The sequence below is a fragment of the Physeter macrocephalus genome, chromosome 21 (genome assembly GCF_002837175.3).
Source record: "Physeter macrocephalus isolate SW-GA chromosome 21, ASM283717v5, whole genome shotgun sequence".
Taxonomy (NCBI): Eukaryota; Metazoa; Chordata; class Mammalia; order Artiodactyla; family Physeteridae; genus Physeter; species Physeter macrocephalus.
In genome coordinates this window covers 20750209-20769214 of record NC_041234.1, presented here as the reverse complement: position 1 = coordinate 20769214, position 19006 = coordinate 20750209, and the positions used below count along the sequence as shown (strand labels likewise).

Genomic DNA, 19006 nt, shown 5'->3' with positions numbered 1-19006 from the left:
AGCCAGGACATGGAAGCAACCTAAATGCCCATTGACAGACAAATGGACAAAGAAGATGTGGCACACATATACAATGGAACATTACTCAGCCATAAAAAGGAACGAAATTGAGTTATTTGTAGTGAGGTGGATGGACCTAGTGTCTGTCATACAGAGTGAAGTCAGAAAGAGAAAAAAAAATATCGTATATTAACACATATATATGGAATCTAGAAAAACAGCACAGATGAACTGGTTTGCAAGGCACAAAGAGAGACACAGATGTAGAGAACAAATGTATGGACACCAAGGGGGGAAAGTGGTGGGGGTGGGATGAACTGGGCGATTGGGATTGACATGTATACACTAATATATATAAGATAGATAATAAGAACCTGCTGCATAAAAAAAAAATAAAATTCAAAAATTCAAAAAAACCAGTTTAGATTATAAAATGTAAAAAAAAAAAATAATAATGTGGGAAAACAGGCACCCCCAAATGCTCATGGAGGGAATGGAAATTGATGTAACCTTTTTGGAGAACAGTTTGATAATCTCCATCAAGAGAAAAATATCTATAATCTTTGACTCAGCAATTGGGTTTTAAAAATTTATCCTACATATATACTTGCAACAGAAGGCAAAGATACATATACAGACATATGTATGTATGTATATGTTACATGTAAATGTTGTATATGTATATATGCACATTATATGTACTAGTGTGTATACTTTACAGCATTAATTTTGATAGTGAAAAAGGAAAAAAGTTTGAATCAACTTAATGTCCATCAATAATGGTTAAATTATGGTATAGCTATTAAATCAAACAAGTATAAAGAATGAGATCTCTCTACACACTAATGTGCAAAGATGCACAAGGCACATAAGAGAACAAGCTGTCGTGTGTGTATGTATATATTGGGTTGGCCAGAAAGTTCGTTTGGTTTTTCCATCAGATCGTACAGAGAAACCCAAACGAACTTTTTGGCCAACCCAATACACACACACACTCACATATACACACACACACACACACACAAAATATCACATAAATGGATAAAAATATAGGTATTTTATATACCCAGAATATTTCTTTAAAGATGTCAAAGAAGACATTTTTTTAAACATGCACACCTTGTTTTATGCACTTCATTGTGCTTCACAGACATTGCCTTTTTTTTTTTCTTTACAAATTGAAGGTTTGTGGCAGCACTGTGTCAAGCAAATGTATCAGAGCCATTTTTCCAACACGACTTGTTCACTTTGTGTCTCTGAGTCACATTTTGGTAATTCTCCCACTATTTCAAACTTTTTCATTATTATTATATTTGTTATGATGGTCTGTGATCTCTGATGTTACTATCATGATTCGCTAATGTTAGGCTGAGTTGGTTAGCACTTTTTAGCAATAAAGTATTTTTTAACTAGGGTGTTTACATTGTTTTTTTTAGACATAATGCTATTGCACACTTAACAGACTACAATATAAGAGTAAACATAACTTATCTGCACTGGGAAATCAAAAACTTCATGTGACTTGCTTTATTGAGACATTCGCTTCATTGCAGTGGTTTGGAACTGAACCCACAATATCTTTGAAGTATGCCTGTATATCTTTCTGTATCCTCTTATTGTTTGTGTTTACCTTGTGAGTATGACAGTAATAATTTTTAAGAAAAACTCAGGAAAAGAACTCTCAAACAACCTAACATTTACACCTCTAGGAACCAGAAAAAGAAAAAAAACTAAGCCCAAAGTTAGCAGAAGGAAGAAAATTATAAACAAACATTAGAGCCAAAATAAATGAAATGGAGAACAGGAATATACGAGAAAAGAATCAATGAAATTAAGAATTGGTTCTTTGAAAAGACAAACAAAATTGACAAACTTTTAGCTAGAGTAAGACAAAAAGAGAGAGAAGACCCAAAATCAGAAATTAAAGAGGAGACATTAAAACTGATATCATAGAAATACAAAATATAAGAGACTACTATAAACAATCATATGCCAACAAATTGGACAACCTAGAAGAAATGGATTAATTCCTAGAAACATACAACTTACCAAGACTGAATCATGAAGAAATAGAAGTCTAAACAGACCAATATTGACTAAGGATATTGAATCAGTAATCAAAAACCTCTCAACAAAGAAAAGTCCAGGACAAGATGGTTTCACTGGTGAATACTACCAAACACTGAAAGAAAAATTAATGTCAATCCTTCTCAAACTCTTCCAAAAGAAGGAGGGAACACGTCCGACTTCATTTTATAAGCCCAGCATTACTCTCATACTAAAGCCAGATAGGAACACTACAAGAAAAGAATACTACAGGTCAATATTCCTGATGAATACAGATGTAAAAATTCTCAACAAAATACTAGCAAACTGAATTGAGGAGCACATTAATAGGATCATACCCAAGGATCAAGTAGGACTGATCCTTGGGATGCAAGGATGGTTCAACAAATGCAAATATGTGAGGTGATGGATGTGTTAATTAACTATATGGTGAGCATCCTTTTACAATGTATACATATATCAAGTCACCATGATGTACACTTTAAACATCTGACAATTCTGTTTGTCAATTATACCTCAGTACCGTTGAAAAAATGAAAATAAAAATGTATACATAGTACAAAGGACACTGCATAGCACATAGTCTGTTCAATAAGTAATTGAATGAGTGAGTAAATAAAAAAATGTTTTCCTCTAAAAATGTGATACATCACAATATAGTGAAAGATAAAAATCATGATCATCTCAATAGATGCAGTTAGAGAAAGAATCTGACAAAACTCAACATCTTTTAATGATAAAAAGTGAACAAATTGGGTATAGACAGGATATACCTCAACATAATAAATACTATATATGACAAGCCCACAGCTAACATCATACTCAATGGTGAAAGGTTGAAAGCTTTTACTCTAAGATCAGGAACAAGACAAGGCTGCTCACTCTCACTCTTATTCAACATAGTACTGAAGTTTTAGCCAGAGCAATTAGGCAATAAAAAGAAATAAAAGGTATCCAAATCAGAAAGGAAGGAGTAAAATTGTCTGTTTGCAGATGATATAATGATATATATAGAAAGTCCTAAAGAGTCTACCAAAAAACTGCTAGAATAAATGAATTCAGTAAAGTTGCAGGTTACAGCATCAACATACAAAAATCAGTTGTGCTTCTGTACACTAAAAAAACTGAAAAAAAAGAAATCCCATTATAATAACATAAAAAATAAAATACTTCAGAATAAATTTAACCAAGGAGGTGAAAGATCTATACACTGAAAACTGTTAAAACTTGGATGAAAAAAATTAAAGACAAATAAATGGAAAGACATCCGGTGTTTGTGGATCAGGATTGATATGAAGATGTCCATACTACCCAAAGCCATCTATCGATTCAATCCAATTGCTATCAAAATTCCAATGGCATTTTCACAGAAGAGAAACATAGTCCTAAAATTCATTCAGAACCACAAAAGACCCCGAATAACCAAAGCAATCTTGAGAAATGGCATTTTCACAGAAAGAGAAACACAGTCCTAAAATTCATACAGAACCACAAAAGACCCCGAATAACCAAAGCAATCTTGAGAAAAAAGAACAGAGCTAGAGGCATCATACTTCCTGATTTCAAACTATATTACAAAGCTATAGTAATCAAAATGGTATCGTACTGACATAAAAACAGACACACAGACCAATGGAACAGAATCGAGAGCCCATAAATAAACCCTCACATATATGGTCAACTAATACTTGACATGGGAGCCAAGAATACTCAATGGGGAAATGATAGTCTCAAAAATAAATGGTATTGAGAAAACTGGATAACCACATGCAGAAAAATGAAACTGGACCCCTATCTTACACCACTTACAAAAATTAGCTTGAAATGGATTAAAGGCTTAAACATAAGACCTGAAAATGTAAAACTCCTGGGAGAAAACATAGGGGAAAAGCTCCTTGACACTGGTCTTGGCCATGATTTTCTGGATATGACACCAATAGCACAAGCAACAAAATCAAAAATAAGTGGAACTACATCAATCTAAAAAGCTTCTGCACAGCAAAAAGAAACTACTAACAAAAAGAAAAGGCAACCTACGGAATAGGAGCAAATATTTGTGAACCATAAGAGGTTAATATTCAAAATATATAAAGAACTCATACAACTCAATAGCAAAACAAACAACTCAATTAAAAAAATGGGCAGAGGAACTGCATAGACATCTTTCCAAAGAAGACATACAAACAGCCAACAGGTGGATGAAAAGGTGTTCAGTATCACTATCAGGGAAATGCAAATCAAAACCACGATGAGGTATCTCCTCACACCTGTCAGAATGACTATCACCAAAAAGGCAAGAGATAACAAGTACTGGTGAGGATGCAAAAAAAGAACTGTTGTACACTGTTGGCAGGAATGTAAGTTGGTACGACAACTACGGACAACAGTATGGATGTTCCTCAAAAAAGTAAAAGTAGAACTACCATATGATCCAGAATTCCCACTTCTGGGTATTTATCCAAATGAAATGAAAACAGGATCTGGAGGAGATATCTGCATCCCCATGTTCATTGCAGCATTACTGACAATAGCCAAGTGGGAGGTCATGAGACAGACCTTGGTAAGGGAGCCAAGGAGCAGACACTTTGGTAACCACCCAACAGCCATTGCCCTCCCCTTTCTTCTTGTCAGAATCTGCATCCACTAGAGGTCAGAGGTTAGAAATGAAGGATATTAGTCTTTTCGGCAACCCCAGAAACCAGAAGTGGCCAGTGCTGGGTTGTTGACCAAGTGCTGGGCAATGAGGCAGAAGGGAAATTCTTCAAGGATAGAATGTTCCATACGATAAGAAAAAAATTCAAAGAAATAAACCTCAGACCCAGTTGTATGGGAACACAATGCTTGGAATGGCAGCAGCCATCTTGCAATTTTGAAGAGTGATACAGCTCACACACCCAGAGTAGCAGAGAAAAAGGTTGGAAACAGCTTGGGTTCTGACGATTTTCCTGAGTTGCTGAACCAATCCTGTAATGACCTAGCTCTACACTCCTTGTCAAGTGAAGTAATAGTGTTCCCATTATTTAGATCAGCAGTCCCCAACCTTTTTGGCACCAGGGACCAGTTTCGTGGAAGACAATTTCTCCATGGGCGGGGCGGGGGGGGGAGGGGGAATGGTTCAGGTGGTAATGCGAGTGATGGAGAGCAGCAGATGAAGCTTCGCTCTCTCATCCGCCCGCTGCTCACCTCCTGCTGTGTGGCCCGGTTACCTGATTTAGATCACTTTCTACTGGACATTCCATTATTTGCAGCTAAAGGCATCCCCGCTTAGACAGCTGCCAACCACCTGCCTTAAGAATGAGCTAAGGACACAACTAACAATCTGGTAAAAGGTGTTTTCCTTTAATCATGGCAGTAAGATAGATTCCTTGTATTGGGTATAATTTTCTGTGTGATGTTCAGAATCACTTTTCATTTTTTGTTAGTAGGTGCAAAGGGAAATAACATTGATTTCATTAAGCAGGTACTTTGTGCCAAGCACTACACTAGGGACTTTATCTAGGGTGAGTCATTGCAGCAACTTCCAGAACAGTCCCCTTTGGGAAAAGAAAATCACATCTATATTTTCTCCAATCTTATTTAAACAACTTGGCATTTCCTTTCATTATGAATGCAGACCACGAACCACCAGGAGTACTTGTGACTTTGCCACCTATAGAAATCACAGATATATTCATGTCACACTGCAGTTGTTGAAGATATCTTGAAATATCATTGACCCTCATGATACAAATGTACAATAATCCTTAGGCCCCGCTGCAAAACTTTATTGAAGGTGTTAATCAAGCAGCACATATGCTACTGCATCACACATTTTTTAAATGTTTTGGTAATCGAATGTTAATATAATTAGCTTCCTTTGTAATCCTGTGTATATTATGCATCTAAAAATGTTCTTCTAAAAAGAGGTACTGTAGGTTTCACAATATTTACAAAGGAGTCCTTGGCACAAAAGGGGTTTAGACCCCCTCTAATCAGCCCCCCTTGTGAACCTTCTTAATACTGGTCAACCCATTATCTACACAGAAAACCAGGGAAATCTTTTTTTGAAAGGTGAATAAGATGAAGACATTCCCGTTTCAAACTGAAACAAATGCGAACTCCTAACTTGGACTGCCCCGGCCCTGCAGGATCTTCTTTTCCCCTGCTCACAGCTCCTACCTGGTCTCTAGCCCTCTAGCCCTTGAGCACTGTGCTCCAGCTGGGCAGGCCACCTTCCTTTTCTTCGAAATCTCTAAGCAGTTTCCCACCTCGGGGGCTTTGTCCTTGCTGTCCCCTAGGCCTGGAATGCCTGCCCTTAAGGCGGCCACTTCATTCTCATGCTTCAGTGATGAGCTAGGACATCACCTCTGCAGAGAATGCTTCCCCGCTAATGTATGCCAGGCAGCACCCCTCCTCTCTCCTGCCCCACCTGCACTTATTTCCTGTTTACCTCCTTCCAAGCCCTTCTGACAACTATATATTGATTTTTGTTCACTGCTCAATCCTGGCATCTAGCAAGGTGCCTGGCACACGTGGAAACCTGACATTCACTGAATGAATGAATGACAGACTAAGTGAAGGAGGAAGCTATTATTAATCCATTTTACAAGGGAGGAAATTAAGGCTCCAAGATGTTAAATTACTTGTCCAAGGTCACCCGGGGGCAAAAGTTATTATTTTAACTGTGGTCCCTAGGCCCCCCCCTTAATCCCTCCACCATACTTTCGAACTTCCCTTTCCCTGCAACATTTCCACCAATCTGGAAAGCAGAATAGACCCAATGCAAGTTTTTATGGTGTGATTTCTTAAGACTTTAGCGCTTCGTTGCTCAAGGCTATCTGCCTAACAAACCCTCTAAGCTACTTCCCTTGAGTATTTCCAGGAGGGCCAAATTAACCAAAACTATATTACCTGGATAGAGTGGATCGTTCTGTCTGTCTGTATGTCTCTCTCTCTACATACACACATTTTTTAAAATGTATGAATCTTATAAACAAATACAAATAATAAAATCAAATGTAAGGAAGAAAATTCAGAAAATGGTAAATGAAAGACGAAAAAAAATTAGGTAAACCCAGGGCAAAGTTTAGTATGCAAAAATACACGTGATAAGGTATTGTACATAAGCTATGTGGACCACAATTCTGCCATATGCTTCCTAGTAGCCAACATAAAGTGAGAAACACAATCAGTTACACAACTTATCCTGGAGATTTAAAAAATTCAATCAATTTCCAGGAGGAGCACAACTCTTCCTGTTTCGAAGCCCTGACAGAAATTCCTGTTGTGGAGCCTTATAATGAAAGTATGGTAGGATATAGTGATCAGTATTCTAAACTAAAACCTTATAAATAAATATATCAAGCTTCACAAAACGGTGTCTTAATAGACATGGCTGGTATAATGCCGAAATCTATGCAGCACTGTATTGCCTTGCTGGTCAAAGTGTGGTCCCTGGACCAGCAGCATCAGCATCACCTGGGAACTTGTCAGAAATGCGGAAACTCAGGCCCAAACCCAGCCCTGCTGAATCAGAATCTGTATTTTATTAAAAAGATCTGCAGGTGAGGCCTATAATGTTAAAGTTGAACAAACACTGGTCTAGTAGTTAAGTTTGATTTGAGGTCAAATTTGTAAGAAACTAGTATTCATTTATTCATGCATTCAACCAATATTTACTGATATCTTGGCAGTAGGAAAGGATTTTTTTAAGTTTTTATTGAAATAGGAAAGGATTTTTTTAAGCATTAACACCAAAAGCAGCACCATAAAGGAAGATATTGATAAATGGGATGCCATTAAAACTGAGTGATAAAGCAAGCCACAGAGTAGACAATATTTGCACCACCACCAAAACAAGGAAAGTTGAGTACCCAAATATATACCAGGCACTGTCTTAATGCTTAAGTACAGAAATAAAACAAAAACTCTCTACTCTTATGGAACTTACATTCTAATTAAGAAGACATAAACAGGGACTTCCCTGGTGGTGCTGTGCTTAAAAATCCACCTGCCAATGCAGGGGACACAGGTTCGAGCTCTGGTCCTGGAAGATCCTACATGCCACGGAGCAATTAAGCCCGTGTGCCACAACTACTGAGCCTGCACTCTAGAGTCTGCGAGCCACAACTACTGAGCCCATGTGTCACAACTACTGCAGCCTGGGCGCCTAGAGCCTGTGCTCTGCAACAAGAGAAGCCACCGCAGTGAGAAGCCCATGCACCACAATGAAGACTCAACACAGCCAAAAATAAATAAATAAATAAAATTTAAAAATAAAGTATGTTCTGTTATTTAAAAAAAGACATAAACAAAATAAGTAAAATGAAGTAAGAAAGGGGCATAAGTCAGGGGACAGGTGGCAGTTTTAAATAGGGTGGATAGGGAAGGCCTCATTGAGGAGCTAACTTGGACAAGGTCAGGGAGCTAACCATAAAAATAGCTAGGGGAAGAGTATTCCAAGCAGAGGGCACAGCGAGTACAAACACTCTGAGACAATAAATACCTGAAACAGCAAGAAGGCTGGTATGGCTGAAGCAGAGTGAGCAAAAAGTAGAATAGGTAAGCAGGGGCCAGATCACATGGGGCTTTGTCAGCCATTTTAAGGATCTTAGCTCTAACTGCAAAATGAGCAGCCACTGGAGAAAAGGTAATAGGGAGCCACTGCAGGATGTTGAGCAGGGTAGTGACATGATGAAAAGTGTTTTAAAGAAACCTAGTGTCTCAGAGATACATGGAATGGCTTGAGTGAGAGAAGCCAGCTCAGAGTACATATATTGCACTAATCCCAGTATAGGGTGATTCATTCATTCATCTACTTATGAGGTGGTAAAGATGTGCCTAGTAGGTTAGGGAGGAGCTAGACTAGGGTGGTAACCGAGACAGAGGAAAGTGAATATAAATGACATTGGAGGAAAAGAAACCCAGGACAGAATGACAGATTATTTATAGAGAAATGACAGAAGTTCACAATTCAATTTAATCAAGGTTTATGGATCATCTACTGAGGGCAAAGCCATATGTAGGCTAGGCCATGGGGGTGGGGATGGTGTAGAAAACTTATATTTTCCCCTCAAAGGGCTTCCAGCCTGGCAGGCTTAGCCTCTGCCCTGCACCTTTCAAGCCTGAACTTTTTGGGTTACCACAGCTGAGGCTGGCACTGAGACTAGCTGATTTGCTCAGGCTAAGAGATGGGTTTTGTTTTGTTTTTTGTTTTACTTGTTCTATGTCCTGGGAGCAGGGGCCAGAGCACCTCAACTTGATTAGTATAAAAAGAGAGATTTGGTTTGGCAGCAGGGCAAAAGAGAAGTCTTAATAAATGTCTTTGTGGATCAGCATTGCAGACTGGCCCTGGGCCACCAGTCTTGGGGCAAGGAGTCCTTCTGATCTGTTGCCACCTGCGTAGCCTGATGGGTCTCCCACTCTGCCATTCCATTCCAAAGAGAAGCACAGAAAGGGAAAACAGCAAGTTTAAGGAAAACAACTGGGGGGAAAAGCAACCCCACACAATTTGAAAATTGCCTGCCACCAGACAGCAAGGTCTGAGAAGCAGATGCAAATATAATGCAAATGATATGTAAATAGCCCCGTGGCCTTCTCAAAGGTTTTATACAACTGGAAGAGCCAGCGGATAACAGTGACTCAGAAGCAGAGTGAACTATTTCAAGACAACTTTGTCACACAGCCCTTTGCTTCCCCGCTAGCACAGTGCAGTCTTTAGCAATCTTTTTTCTCACTTGAATTAACCTCACCTGCTATAAATTAAAACAAAAATCAAGCCTGCCTCTGTAGAAGTTAACTAAGTTAATTACACTTTAAAAACACTGTGTGCCTTTAATTTTTCTTCAAACGCCGCTCTCGCCCAAATAGAGCCAAGTTAAATGTGTCACTTCCTCCCTAGAACAATATTTGGCTCCAGTGGGTTATGAATGAAAGTGCCTCTCTTTCCGTTCTAGTTACTATGATCCTTTGGAGGATTTTTTTTTTCCTACTCTACAGGAACTGGCACATTCTCTTCTAATATCCACAGGCTGTATTCAAAGTGAATCCGGAAAAAAAACAAACACCCCATATGTAGTTGTGAAATCCAATTCACTTCAAGGAGCCACTGGAAAGCCATTCATTAAGAAAACCTGCCCTGTCAAGTATGCTGTCGTCTTGAAATCCTAAAGACGCATTTGAAAATGAAAAAAACAAAAACACATTCGATTACAATGGGGTAAAATTCTGTCTACATTTATTTAAAAGAGGACACCCCATCAGATATGCATTTTATAAGAGCCATGAAATGAACTGAATAGAAAGCAACACAGGAAGCACATCAGACCTATAGCTGGGCAGTTATTCTGGGTTACAGACCTGGGGGTCGCAGAAGCAACTTACCTTCACCTTAATGATGGGAACAATAATAGCATAATCAGCCCCCCAAACTTCTATTATTTTCTAGTACTCTAACATTCGAGGGTGCTTCAGCTTTTGACAGGAGGGTCAAAGGAAGGGAAGTCTCTTTCATTTGGGATTAAAAAAAAAAATCTCACTTGAAAGGGCCTCCAGAAAACTACTGGGCAAAGTGGCTTTTGGGGAGGTGCCACGTCCGCCGTAAAACACGAGCAAAGCGCACAGGCTCAGAATCCCAACTGAGAGACTGAGAGTGGAGCCGGGGGAGAAGAGGGAGAGGGAAAAAACCAGGAGATAAACCTCAAGAGACTCAAGAAACGACAATGTCAGACAAAGAGTAACAAAGAGAGGTGGAGAACAGCCAGGGGCGCTGTTCCCGGAGCCGCGAGTCCGGGACAGGGCGGCGGGTCAGGGCCGGGCAGGCGGCGAGCGCCGCCTCGCGGCCGGGGCTGCCTCTTACCTCCTGGGCGAGTTTCTGCTTCAGCACGAGCGCGGCGCACAGGTAGCCCGCGCGGCCCACGAACAGCTCGTCGGAGCCGCACTCGAGGAAGGAAACCGGCGCGCAGACGGCGCACAGAGACCGGAACTTGCCCAGCGGCTGCACGTAGTCGGACCGGCCCAGGGCGTGGTACACAAGCGTGGCCACGGCGTACACGCCCGCGCCCCCGAGCAGGAAGGCGGCGCGGGTGTCGGCGTCCGGCTCGCCCCACTCCTCGGCGCGGGCGCACGCGTCGATGAGGCGCTTGGCCGAGCGCAGGTAGCGCTCCCGGGCCCCGGCGAAGAGCGGACTCTGAGAGACGTGGTAGAGCATGTAGGCCACCCCGGCCACGCCGCCGTACAGCCCTCCCTGGCAACTGCTGGCCGCGGCCGCCGCCCCCCGGCCCTCAGCGCCGCCCCCCAGCGGGGGCAGCTCCTGGAGGATGCGCTCGATGGTGGCGGTGACCAAGGGCGCCACCGCCTCCTCGCACTGGCCCGCCAGCAGGCTGCCCTGGTAGTCATCGAAGCGGTTGGCGAAGCAGCGCTTGGTGTCCATGCTGCCGCCCGTGCCCCCCAAGGCCGGGCCGGGGTCTGCCGGAGGGTGCGCCCTGCGGTCCCGCGCACCACCTCTCGCTCTTTGAGGCACTCGGATGGCGGTGGATGCGGCCGGAATGGAGCGAGGAGGCTGAGACGGGAGGTGACAAGAGGAGGCGGGCGCGAGGAAGGAGCGCGGAGCGGATTGCCAAGTGGGGCATCGGATCGCCGTGAGGCTCCCGAGTGGCCCCGGCAAGCGCGGGGGATGCGCGTCTCGCGCTCCCCTCGCAGAGGCCGCGCCCTTGCCGAACCCGCCCCCTCCTGCGCCGCCGCAGCTCGGCCGCCTCTCTTAGGGGCCGAGGTGATCTCCGGCAGGACCCACGCGGGGGCCGCGCCACTCCTCTCGCTCCGCCCCCGGCTCCTCCCCTCTCGGCGGAAGGCCAGGAACGCGCGGGACACCGATCCGGAACGCTGAGGCTGGGCATACGCACACCTCGCGGCGGAGGTGAAGACCTCGAGTCCCTCGTGTACTCCAGGGTGGCCCTCCTCGAGTCAGCAGATCAGCATCACCTGGGAGCATGTTAAAAATGGAGCAGCTCAGACTTCACCCCAGACTTAGTGAATCAAAATCAGTATGTTTAGCAAGATCCCCAGGTGATTCGCATGCACAGTAAAGGTTGAGAAGCCACGCAACTAGTAGAGGCTACTGGGAAAAAACTGAGCGCCCTCCTGAAACTTGTTTTTCGTCTTGGTCAACTTGGCTTTCTCATTCTGTGTTTCATCCCAAAGGCTGAGGGATTTGAATGCATCACGCACGTTTCGTGCAGTAAAACGGTGAAACGCCCCATAGGGTAATTTTTTCTCAGCCTTGGCTGTCGTGTTGTTTTTCTTGGACTATCCAGGAGTAAAAGTTCAAAGAACCACACCAGGATAAGGTAAGGGATGGGGGTTCTGTCTTTTCTCCTACTCTAGAGACCGCCCCCGACCCCCATTCATGCATAGTGAGCGCCCCATAAATGTCTTGAGGCCATTAACTAGTGAATATAAGGGTAAACGCTGCTGAGAATTTTAATTAGGCGTTTTGACCCTTTTCTGTGTGTCCTTAGTTACTTCCTTCCCTCCTTTCCTTCCTTCCCATGTTTCTTCCCGTCTGCTCCTCCGCCCCCCACACCGGCCGCAGGCGTATTGAGTGTCTCGTATGGGTCCTGGACCCTGAAAATAGATGGATAAACAAAATAGACATGGTCCTAGACCTCTTGGAGCTTACAGTCCAGTGGGAAAGACAGAAAATGAACAGTTAAACAAATGAATTGCCTTTCTTTTGCTCAGCTGTTTTGAAATAATTCTTCCTTTCCCAAAGTGTTGACTAGTGACGGCCAAAGAGCTCACCTTTCCTAGGGGTATTTGCATTTTGATAGGGACGGTGCAAGACAAAAGAATGAGTGACTCATGGAAAAGTTTCTGACACTTTGTTGGGAGAGCAGCAATTCCACTTACTTGAAAGGCCAGTTTTGCTTGGAGGTAATTTTTTTCCTCAAAAGTGTTAATTGTCGCAATGATTTGGAAGCAGAGATTAAATAGGCTGCCCCTCCTGTCCTTGCTTGATGTATTCTGGAGACGGAGTTCAGTTTGCCAAGATGACCGCCAGGACTGACACATCCATAGAGCGGATGGTATGGCCTCCGTTCTCCTGTAACGTGCCGAAACAGGTTCATTTTTAATTATAATAATAAAAAGCTAAGTCCACTTTTAGGCAGGGAGTGTGATGGGCTAACGGTATCAAAGGAGCATCTGGAATGTTCTGTTTCTCCTTGGGGCTTCTTCCTCATCCCTCAGTCTAAGTAGGCGTTAGGAGTGATTTTTGCCCCTTTGGGCAAGGAGACATCAAATGCAAACCTGCATAAGCAGAAATGAAGCCTTATTCTACTTTATTCCTCCCCACCTCACCCTCGTCATGAATCTAGAGGCAACTCTGTTCATTCTGGCTCTGATTATCCTTCCACACAGCCCAGCACCAAGGTAGCACCGGCAGCAATGAAAGGGACTTGGGCTGATTGCCTTCAAAATAAAATGGAAACAGGTCTTCGAGAGAAGGAGCTCTGCTTTTTTCCCAGTTGTGTTCCCCTCCCACCTCCCGCCAAAAAATGCTGCTAACAAGCAATCACAAAATCTTGTAGCGTATAATAATAAGTTTATTGCTCATGCATCTGGGATCTTGGCTGTGCTCTGGGGGTGGGCTGGCTGTTGCTTGGGGAGACTGGGTTGCCTGGGCTCTGGTCCACATGTCTCATCCTCCAGCAGTTCAACTCCGGCATGACTGCATGGCAATGGCAGAGGGGCCAGAGCACAAGAGGAAACATGCAAGACTTCTTTAGGTCTGGTCTCAGAGCTGACACACTCTTGTCTGCCTTATTCTATTGGCAAGTTGCATCAGGAAATACAGGGTGTCTTTATGTAACTCCAAAGCTACATGACAAAGGGTGTGTATACAGGGTGGGGTGAAGTATTAGGGTTCCTAGGGGTTTCTTTTCTGCAGTGATGCCCACAAGTAGAACAAAGGTCACAAGATGGATGAGAAACAGCCTGGTTTGGGAGAAGCAAGAAATTAGTGGTATCTAGAAGCCCTCTTAAACTCACAGGAGAAATTAACCCTTTTACCTGTAAAGTTCTTTCCCAAAGACCTTGCCACTTTGTTGCACAATTACCTGGCAAAATCTCAGCGCAGAACATTCTTCAGGGCAAAGTTAGCTAGTTAGACCACGTGAAGCCGCGCCTCTAATTGTCATTTACTTAATTTGCAAGCAGTGTTGTATATTTTAATGTCATGACTCCACTAAAATATACTCTCCATGAGGGTAGGGCTTTTTGCGACATTAATTTACTGATCTGCACCAAGAGCCTGGAATAGTCCCTGGCACATGTAGTAGGCACTCACTAAAAGTTTGTGAAATGATGAATGAATTGCTGTAAGAGAACCGTTAGCAAGGTCACCTGGGGTGTAGCATGCAGTGAAGCCTTTATTGAAACTTTAGCCTGACTTAATTAAACTCCCACTGTTTTCTTGGATCCTTTTGCTCTTTTGAATGTGAGAATGTAAACATTCTGCAGTTTCTGCCTCCTTACTTTGTTTCTCCACGAAGTCTTGTGACCTCTATACTCTACCTTGAATTCAGTGACTTCACACATTCTATTTTTAATAACTAACCCTGTGTGGGAGATTATATTTTCCAACTACGGCCCCAACAATATCTGCTCTGCCACATGCTCCTCTACAATGTGACCTTGACACTCCTCTCATCAGGAGGTAAGATATGTGCCGCCTGAGTGGGCTGAGAATCTGAGTGGGAATCTGAGTGGGCTTATGACTTACTTGTAACCAATGGAATGTGATCAAAATGACACTGCATGTCATGCAAGGCTAGGTCATAAAAAATGATACAGCTTCCATGTTACATGCTGAAACACTCATATTTGGAGCACTGAGCCACCTTGTAAGGATCTAAGAGAGGCTGCCATTTTGTGAGGAAGCGCAGACAACATGAAGAGGCCATTTGTAGGTGCTTGGATCAATAGCCAACTGAAAGAATCAACTGACAGTTATGTGAGTGAGCCACCTTGGATATACAGCCCAGTTGAGCCTTCAGATGACTACAGCTCCATGAGAACCCCATCCCAAACCCTTCCAGAATTCTTGACCCACAATATTATGAACAAAATAAAATAGTTGTTTTGAGCTACTAAGTTTTAAGATAATTTGTTTTTCAGCAATGGTAACTAGAACATCCTGCTAGCTTCCCATCATTCAATGCCATAAAATCCCTGTAATCAGTAGTGCACTCAAGAGGCTTTTTATGGAGGAATCTAAGCAGGGAGACAGCAAGAATGCAGGCACACAGAAAGTTGTGTTCCAAAATAATCTACTTAGACTCTTTAGAAGTAGCACTGACCCCAGAAGAAATATGCAGCCTATACAAAACTTGCCAAAGCCATTTATTTTGCCCTTACCTGCAAGACTTTTCCTGATATTTACAGAATCTCTAGCAGCATTTGCTGACAGGCAGCTCCCAGCACGTGGTTTCTGTGATCCTGCTGAATTGCCCAGTTCCGAGCTCTTCCTCAGTATTTCCTTAGTATGCAGATTATGCAAAACTATGGATGGAAAATAGTTTTAGTGGGTTCATCAAGGAAATCATGTAAAAATTATGCAAAACTATCCAGGAAAAACATATTAAAATTAAAGGGCTTCTCTTATGAAAATCATTGCTATCTAAGGGTGAATATGAAAAAAAAATTGTTGTATAACTGTCAAACCTCAACATGTAAGGTTTAGTACATTTTATGGGATAAACCATCTTAAAATTACTTTCAGAAAGTTTTTCAAAGTTTTGCTCAAAGTGTGCGTTTTGAAAATGGTTTAGGTAACTGAATCAGTGCTATGCCCAGTCCTTATAGCACATTCTCTTTGGAGTTGCATCTCTGATTTTTAAAACATTTTTACTTTATATTAGAGTATAATTGATTTACAATGTTGTATTAGTTTCAGGTTTACAGCAAAGTGATTCAGTTACGCATATATATATATATTCTTTTTCAAATTCTTTTCCCATTTAGGTTATTACAGAATATCAAGCAGAATTCACTGTGCTATACAGTAGATCTTTGTTGGTTATTTATTTTAAATATAGTAGTGTGTATATGTCAATCTCAAACTGCCAATTTATCCCTCCCCACACCTTTCCCCTTTGGTAACCGTAAGTTTGTGTTTTAGGTCTGTGAGTCTATTTCTGTTTTATAAATAAGTCCATTTGTATCATTTTTTTAGATTCCGCTTATAAGGGATATCATATGATATTTGTCTGACTTACTTAGTATGATAATCACCAGGTCAAACCATGTTGCTGCAAATGGCATTATTTCATTCATTTTTATGGCTGAGTAATATTCCATGGTATATAGGTACCACATCTGCTTTTGATTCCTTTTTCTTTTTTGTGTGTGTATCTATTGTAGATTTTTGGTTTGGTTACCATGAGGTTTTGACGTAGTAGTCTATATATAAACAAGATTGTTGCTGCAAATGGCATTATTTCATTCATTTTTATGGCTGAGTAATATTCCATGGTATATAGGTACCACATCTGCTTTTTCCATTCTTCTGGCGTATATAAACAAGATTGTTTTAAGTTGCTGGTCTTTTCATTTCAAATGCATTTCCAGTATTCTGCATTTGTACTCTCCTCTTTAGGTTGCTTCCATGTCTTGGCTATTGTAAACAGCACTGCAGTGAACATTGCGGTGCATGTATCCTTTCGAACCATGGTTTTCTCTGTATATATGCCCAAGAGTGGGATTGCTTTATTATATTGTAGTTCTGTTTTTAGTTTTTTAAGGAACCTCTGTACTGTTCTCCATGGTGACTGCACCAATTTACATTCCCACCAACAGTGTAGGAGGGTCCTCTTTTCTCCACACCCTCTCTAGCATTTGTTGTTTGTAGACATTTTGTTGATGGACATTCTGACTGGTGTGAGGTGATAGCTCACTGTAGTTTTGATTTGCATTTCTCTGATAATTAGTGATGTTGAGCATCTTTTCATTTGCTTTTTGGCCATCTGTGTGTCTTCTTTGGAGAAATGTCTATTTAGGTCTTCTGCCCATTTTTTGATTGGGTTGTTTATTTTTTTGATATTGAGCTGCATGAGCTGTTTGTATATTTTGGAGATGAATCCCTTGTTGGTTGCATCATGTGCAAATATTTTCTCCTATTCTGTAGGCTGTCTTTTCGTTTTGTTTATGGTTTCCTTTGCTGTGCAAGGCCCAGGGATTGAACCTATGCCCTCAGCAGTGAAAGTGCAGAGTCCTAACCACTGGACTACCAGGGAATTCCCACCATTTTGTTAATTGTTTTGGATTTGTTTTTGAAGGTCTTTTTTTCTTCCCTTCATCTTTTGTTCTCTTGTGATTTGACGACTAACTTTACTGTTGTGTTTGGATTCCTTTTTCTTTTTTGTGTGTGTATCTATTGTAGATTTTTGGTTTGGTTACCATGAGGTTTTGACGTAGTAGTCTATATATAAACAAGATTGTTTTAAGTTGCTGGTCTTTTCATTTCAAATGCATTTCCAGTATTCTGCATTTGTACTCTCCTCTTCTCACAATTCCTGGTTTTGATATCATATTTGTGTGTGGATGATTTCCTATCTTTATGTTTGCCTTTATTGATGAGCTTTGCAATTCATAATTTTCTTGTTTCTAGTTGTGGTCTTTTCTTTTCCATCAGGAGAAGTTCCTTTAGCATTTGTTGGCAAGCTGGTCTGGTGGTGCTGAATTCTGTTAGCTTTTGCTTGTCTGTAAAGCTTTTGATTTCTCCATCATATCTGAATGAGAGCATTGCTGGGTAGAGTATTCTTGGTTGTAGGTTCTTTCCTTTCATCACTTTAAATACATTATACCACTCCCTACTGGCCTGCAGAATTTCTGCTGAAAAATCAGCTGATAATTTTATGGCGATTCCCTTGTTGCTTTTAATATTTTTCCGTTGTATTTACTATTTGTCAGTTTGATTACTATGTGTCTCAGCATGTTCCTGCTTGGTGTTATCATGTATGGGACTCTCTGGGCTTCCTGGACTTGAGTGACTGTTTCCTTTCCCAGGTTAGGGAATTTTTCAGCTATTGTCTCTTCAAATATTTTCTCAGGTCCTTTCTCTCTCTCTTCTCCTTCTGGGACCCATATGATGAGAATGTTGGTGTGTTTAATATTGTCCCAGACTTCTCTGTGACTGTCCTCATTTCTTTTCATTCTTTTTTCTTTATTCTGTTCTGTGGCAGTGATTTCCACCATTCCATCTTCCAGGTCACTTATCCGTTCTTCTGCCTCATTTTTTCTGCTATTGATTCTTTCTAGTGTATTTTTCATTTCAGTTATTGTATTGTTCATCTCTGTTCTTTAGATCTTCTAGCTCTTTCTTAAGCATTTCTTGTATCTTCTCGGTCTGTGTCTCCATTCTTTTTCCGAGATCTTGGATCATCTTTACTATCATTACTCTGAGTTCTTTTTTAGGTAGACTGCCTATCTCCACTTCACTTAGCTGTTCTTCTGGGGTTTTATCTTGTTCCTTCATCTAGTACATATTCTTCTGCCGTCTCATCTAACTTTCTGTGATTGTAATCATCTTGCTTTTGCTGTCTGCCACCTGGTGGGTGAGGCTGGTCTAAGAGACTTGTGCAGGCTTCCTGGTGGGAGGGACTGGTTCCTGCCAACTGGTGGGTGGAACTGGGTCTTGTCCCTCTGATGGGCAGGGCCATGTCAGGGGATGTGTTTATCGGGCAGCTGTTTATTCAGAAGGCTTTAAACAGACTGTCTGCTGATGGGTGGAGCTGTGTTCCCACCCTGTTGGTTGTTTGGCCTGAGGTGTCCCAGCACTGGAGCCTACAGGCTGTCTGGTAGGGCCAGGTCTTGGTGAGAAAATGGAGGCCTCTAAGAGGGCTCACTCTCATGAGTACTCACCAGAACTGCCGCTGCCAGTTTACTTGCCCCCGCAGTGAGCCAC

The 19006-nt window shown here is 41.8% G+C and overlaps 1 protein-coding gene across 1 annotated transcript in view; it reads right to left on the bottom strand.

Annotated features, from left to right (window-relative positions):
- LANCL3 (LanC like family member 3) overlaps positions 1–11785 on the bottom strand; it is a 97665-nt gene extending 85880 nt beyond the window's left edge. The window contains exon 1 of the mRNA XM_007127768.4: positions 10904–11785. Coding sequence (XP_007127830.1) covers positions 10904–11476 — 573 coding nt within the window. The 5' untranslated portion in view covers positions 11477–11785. The remainder of the gene's footprint in view (positions 1–10903) is intronic.
- Positions 11786–19006: the final 7221 nt, after the last annotated feature.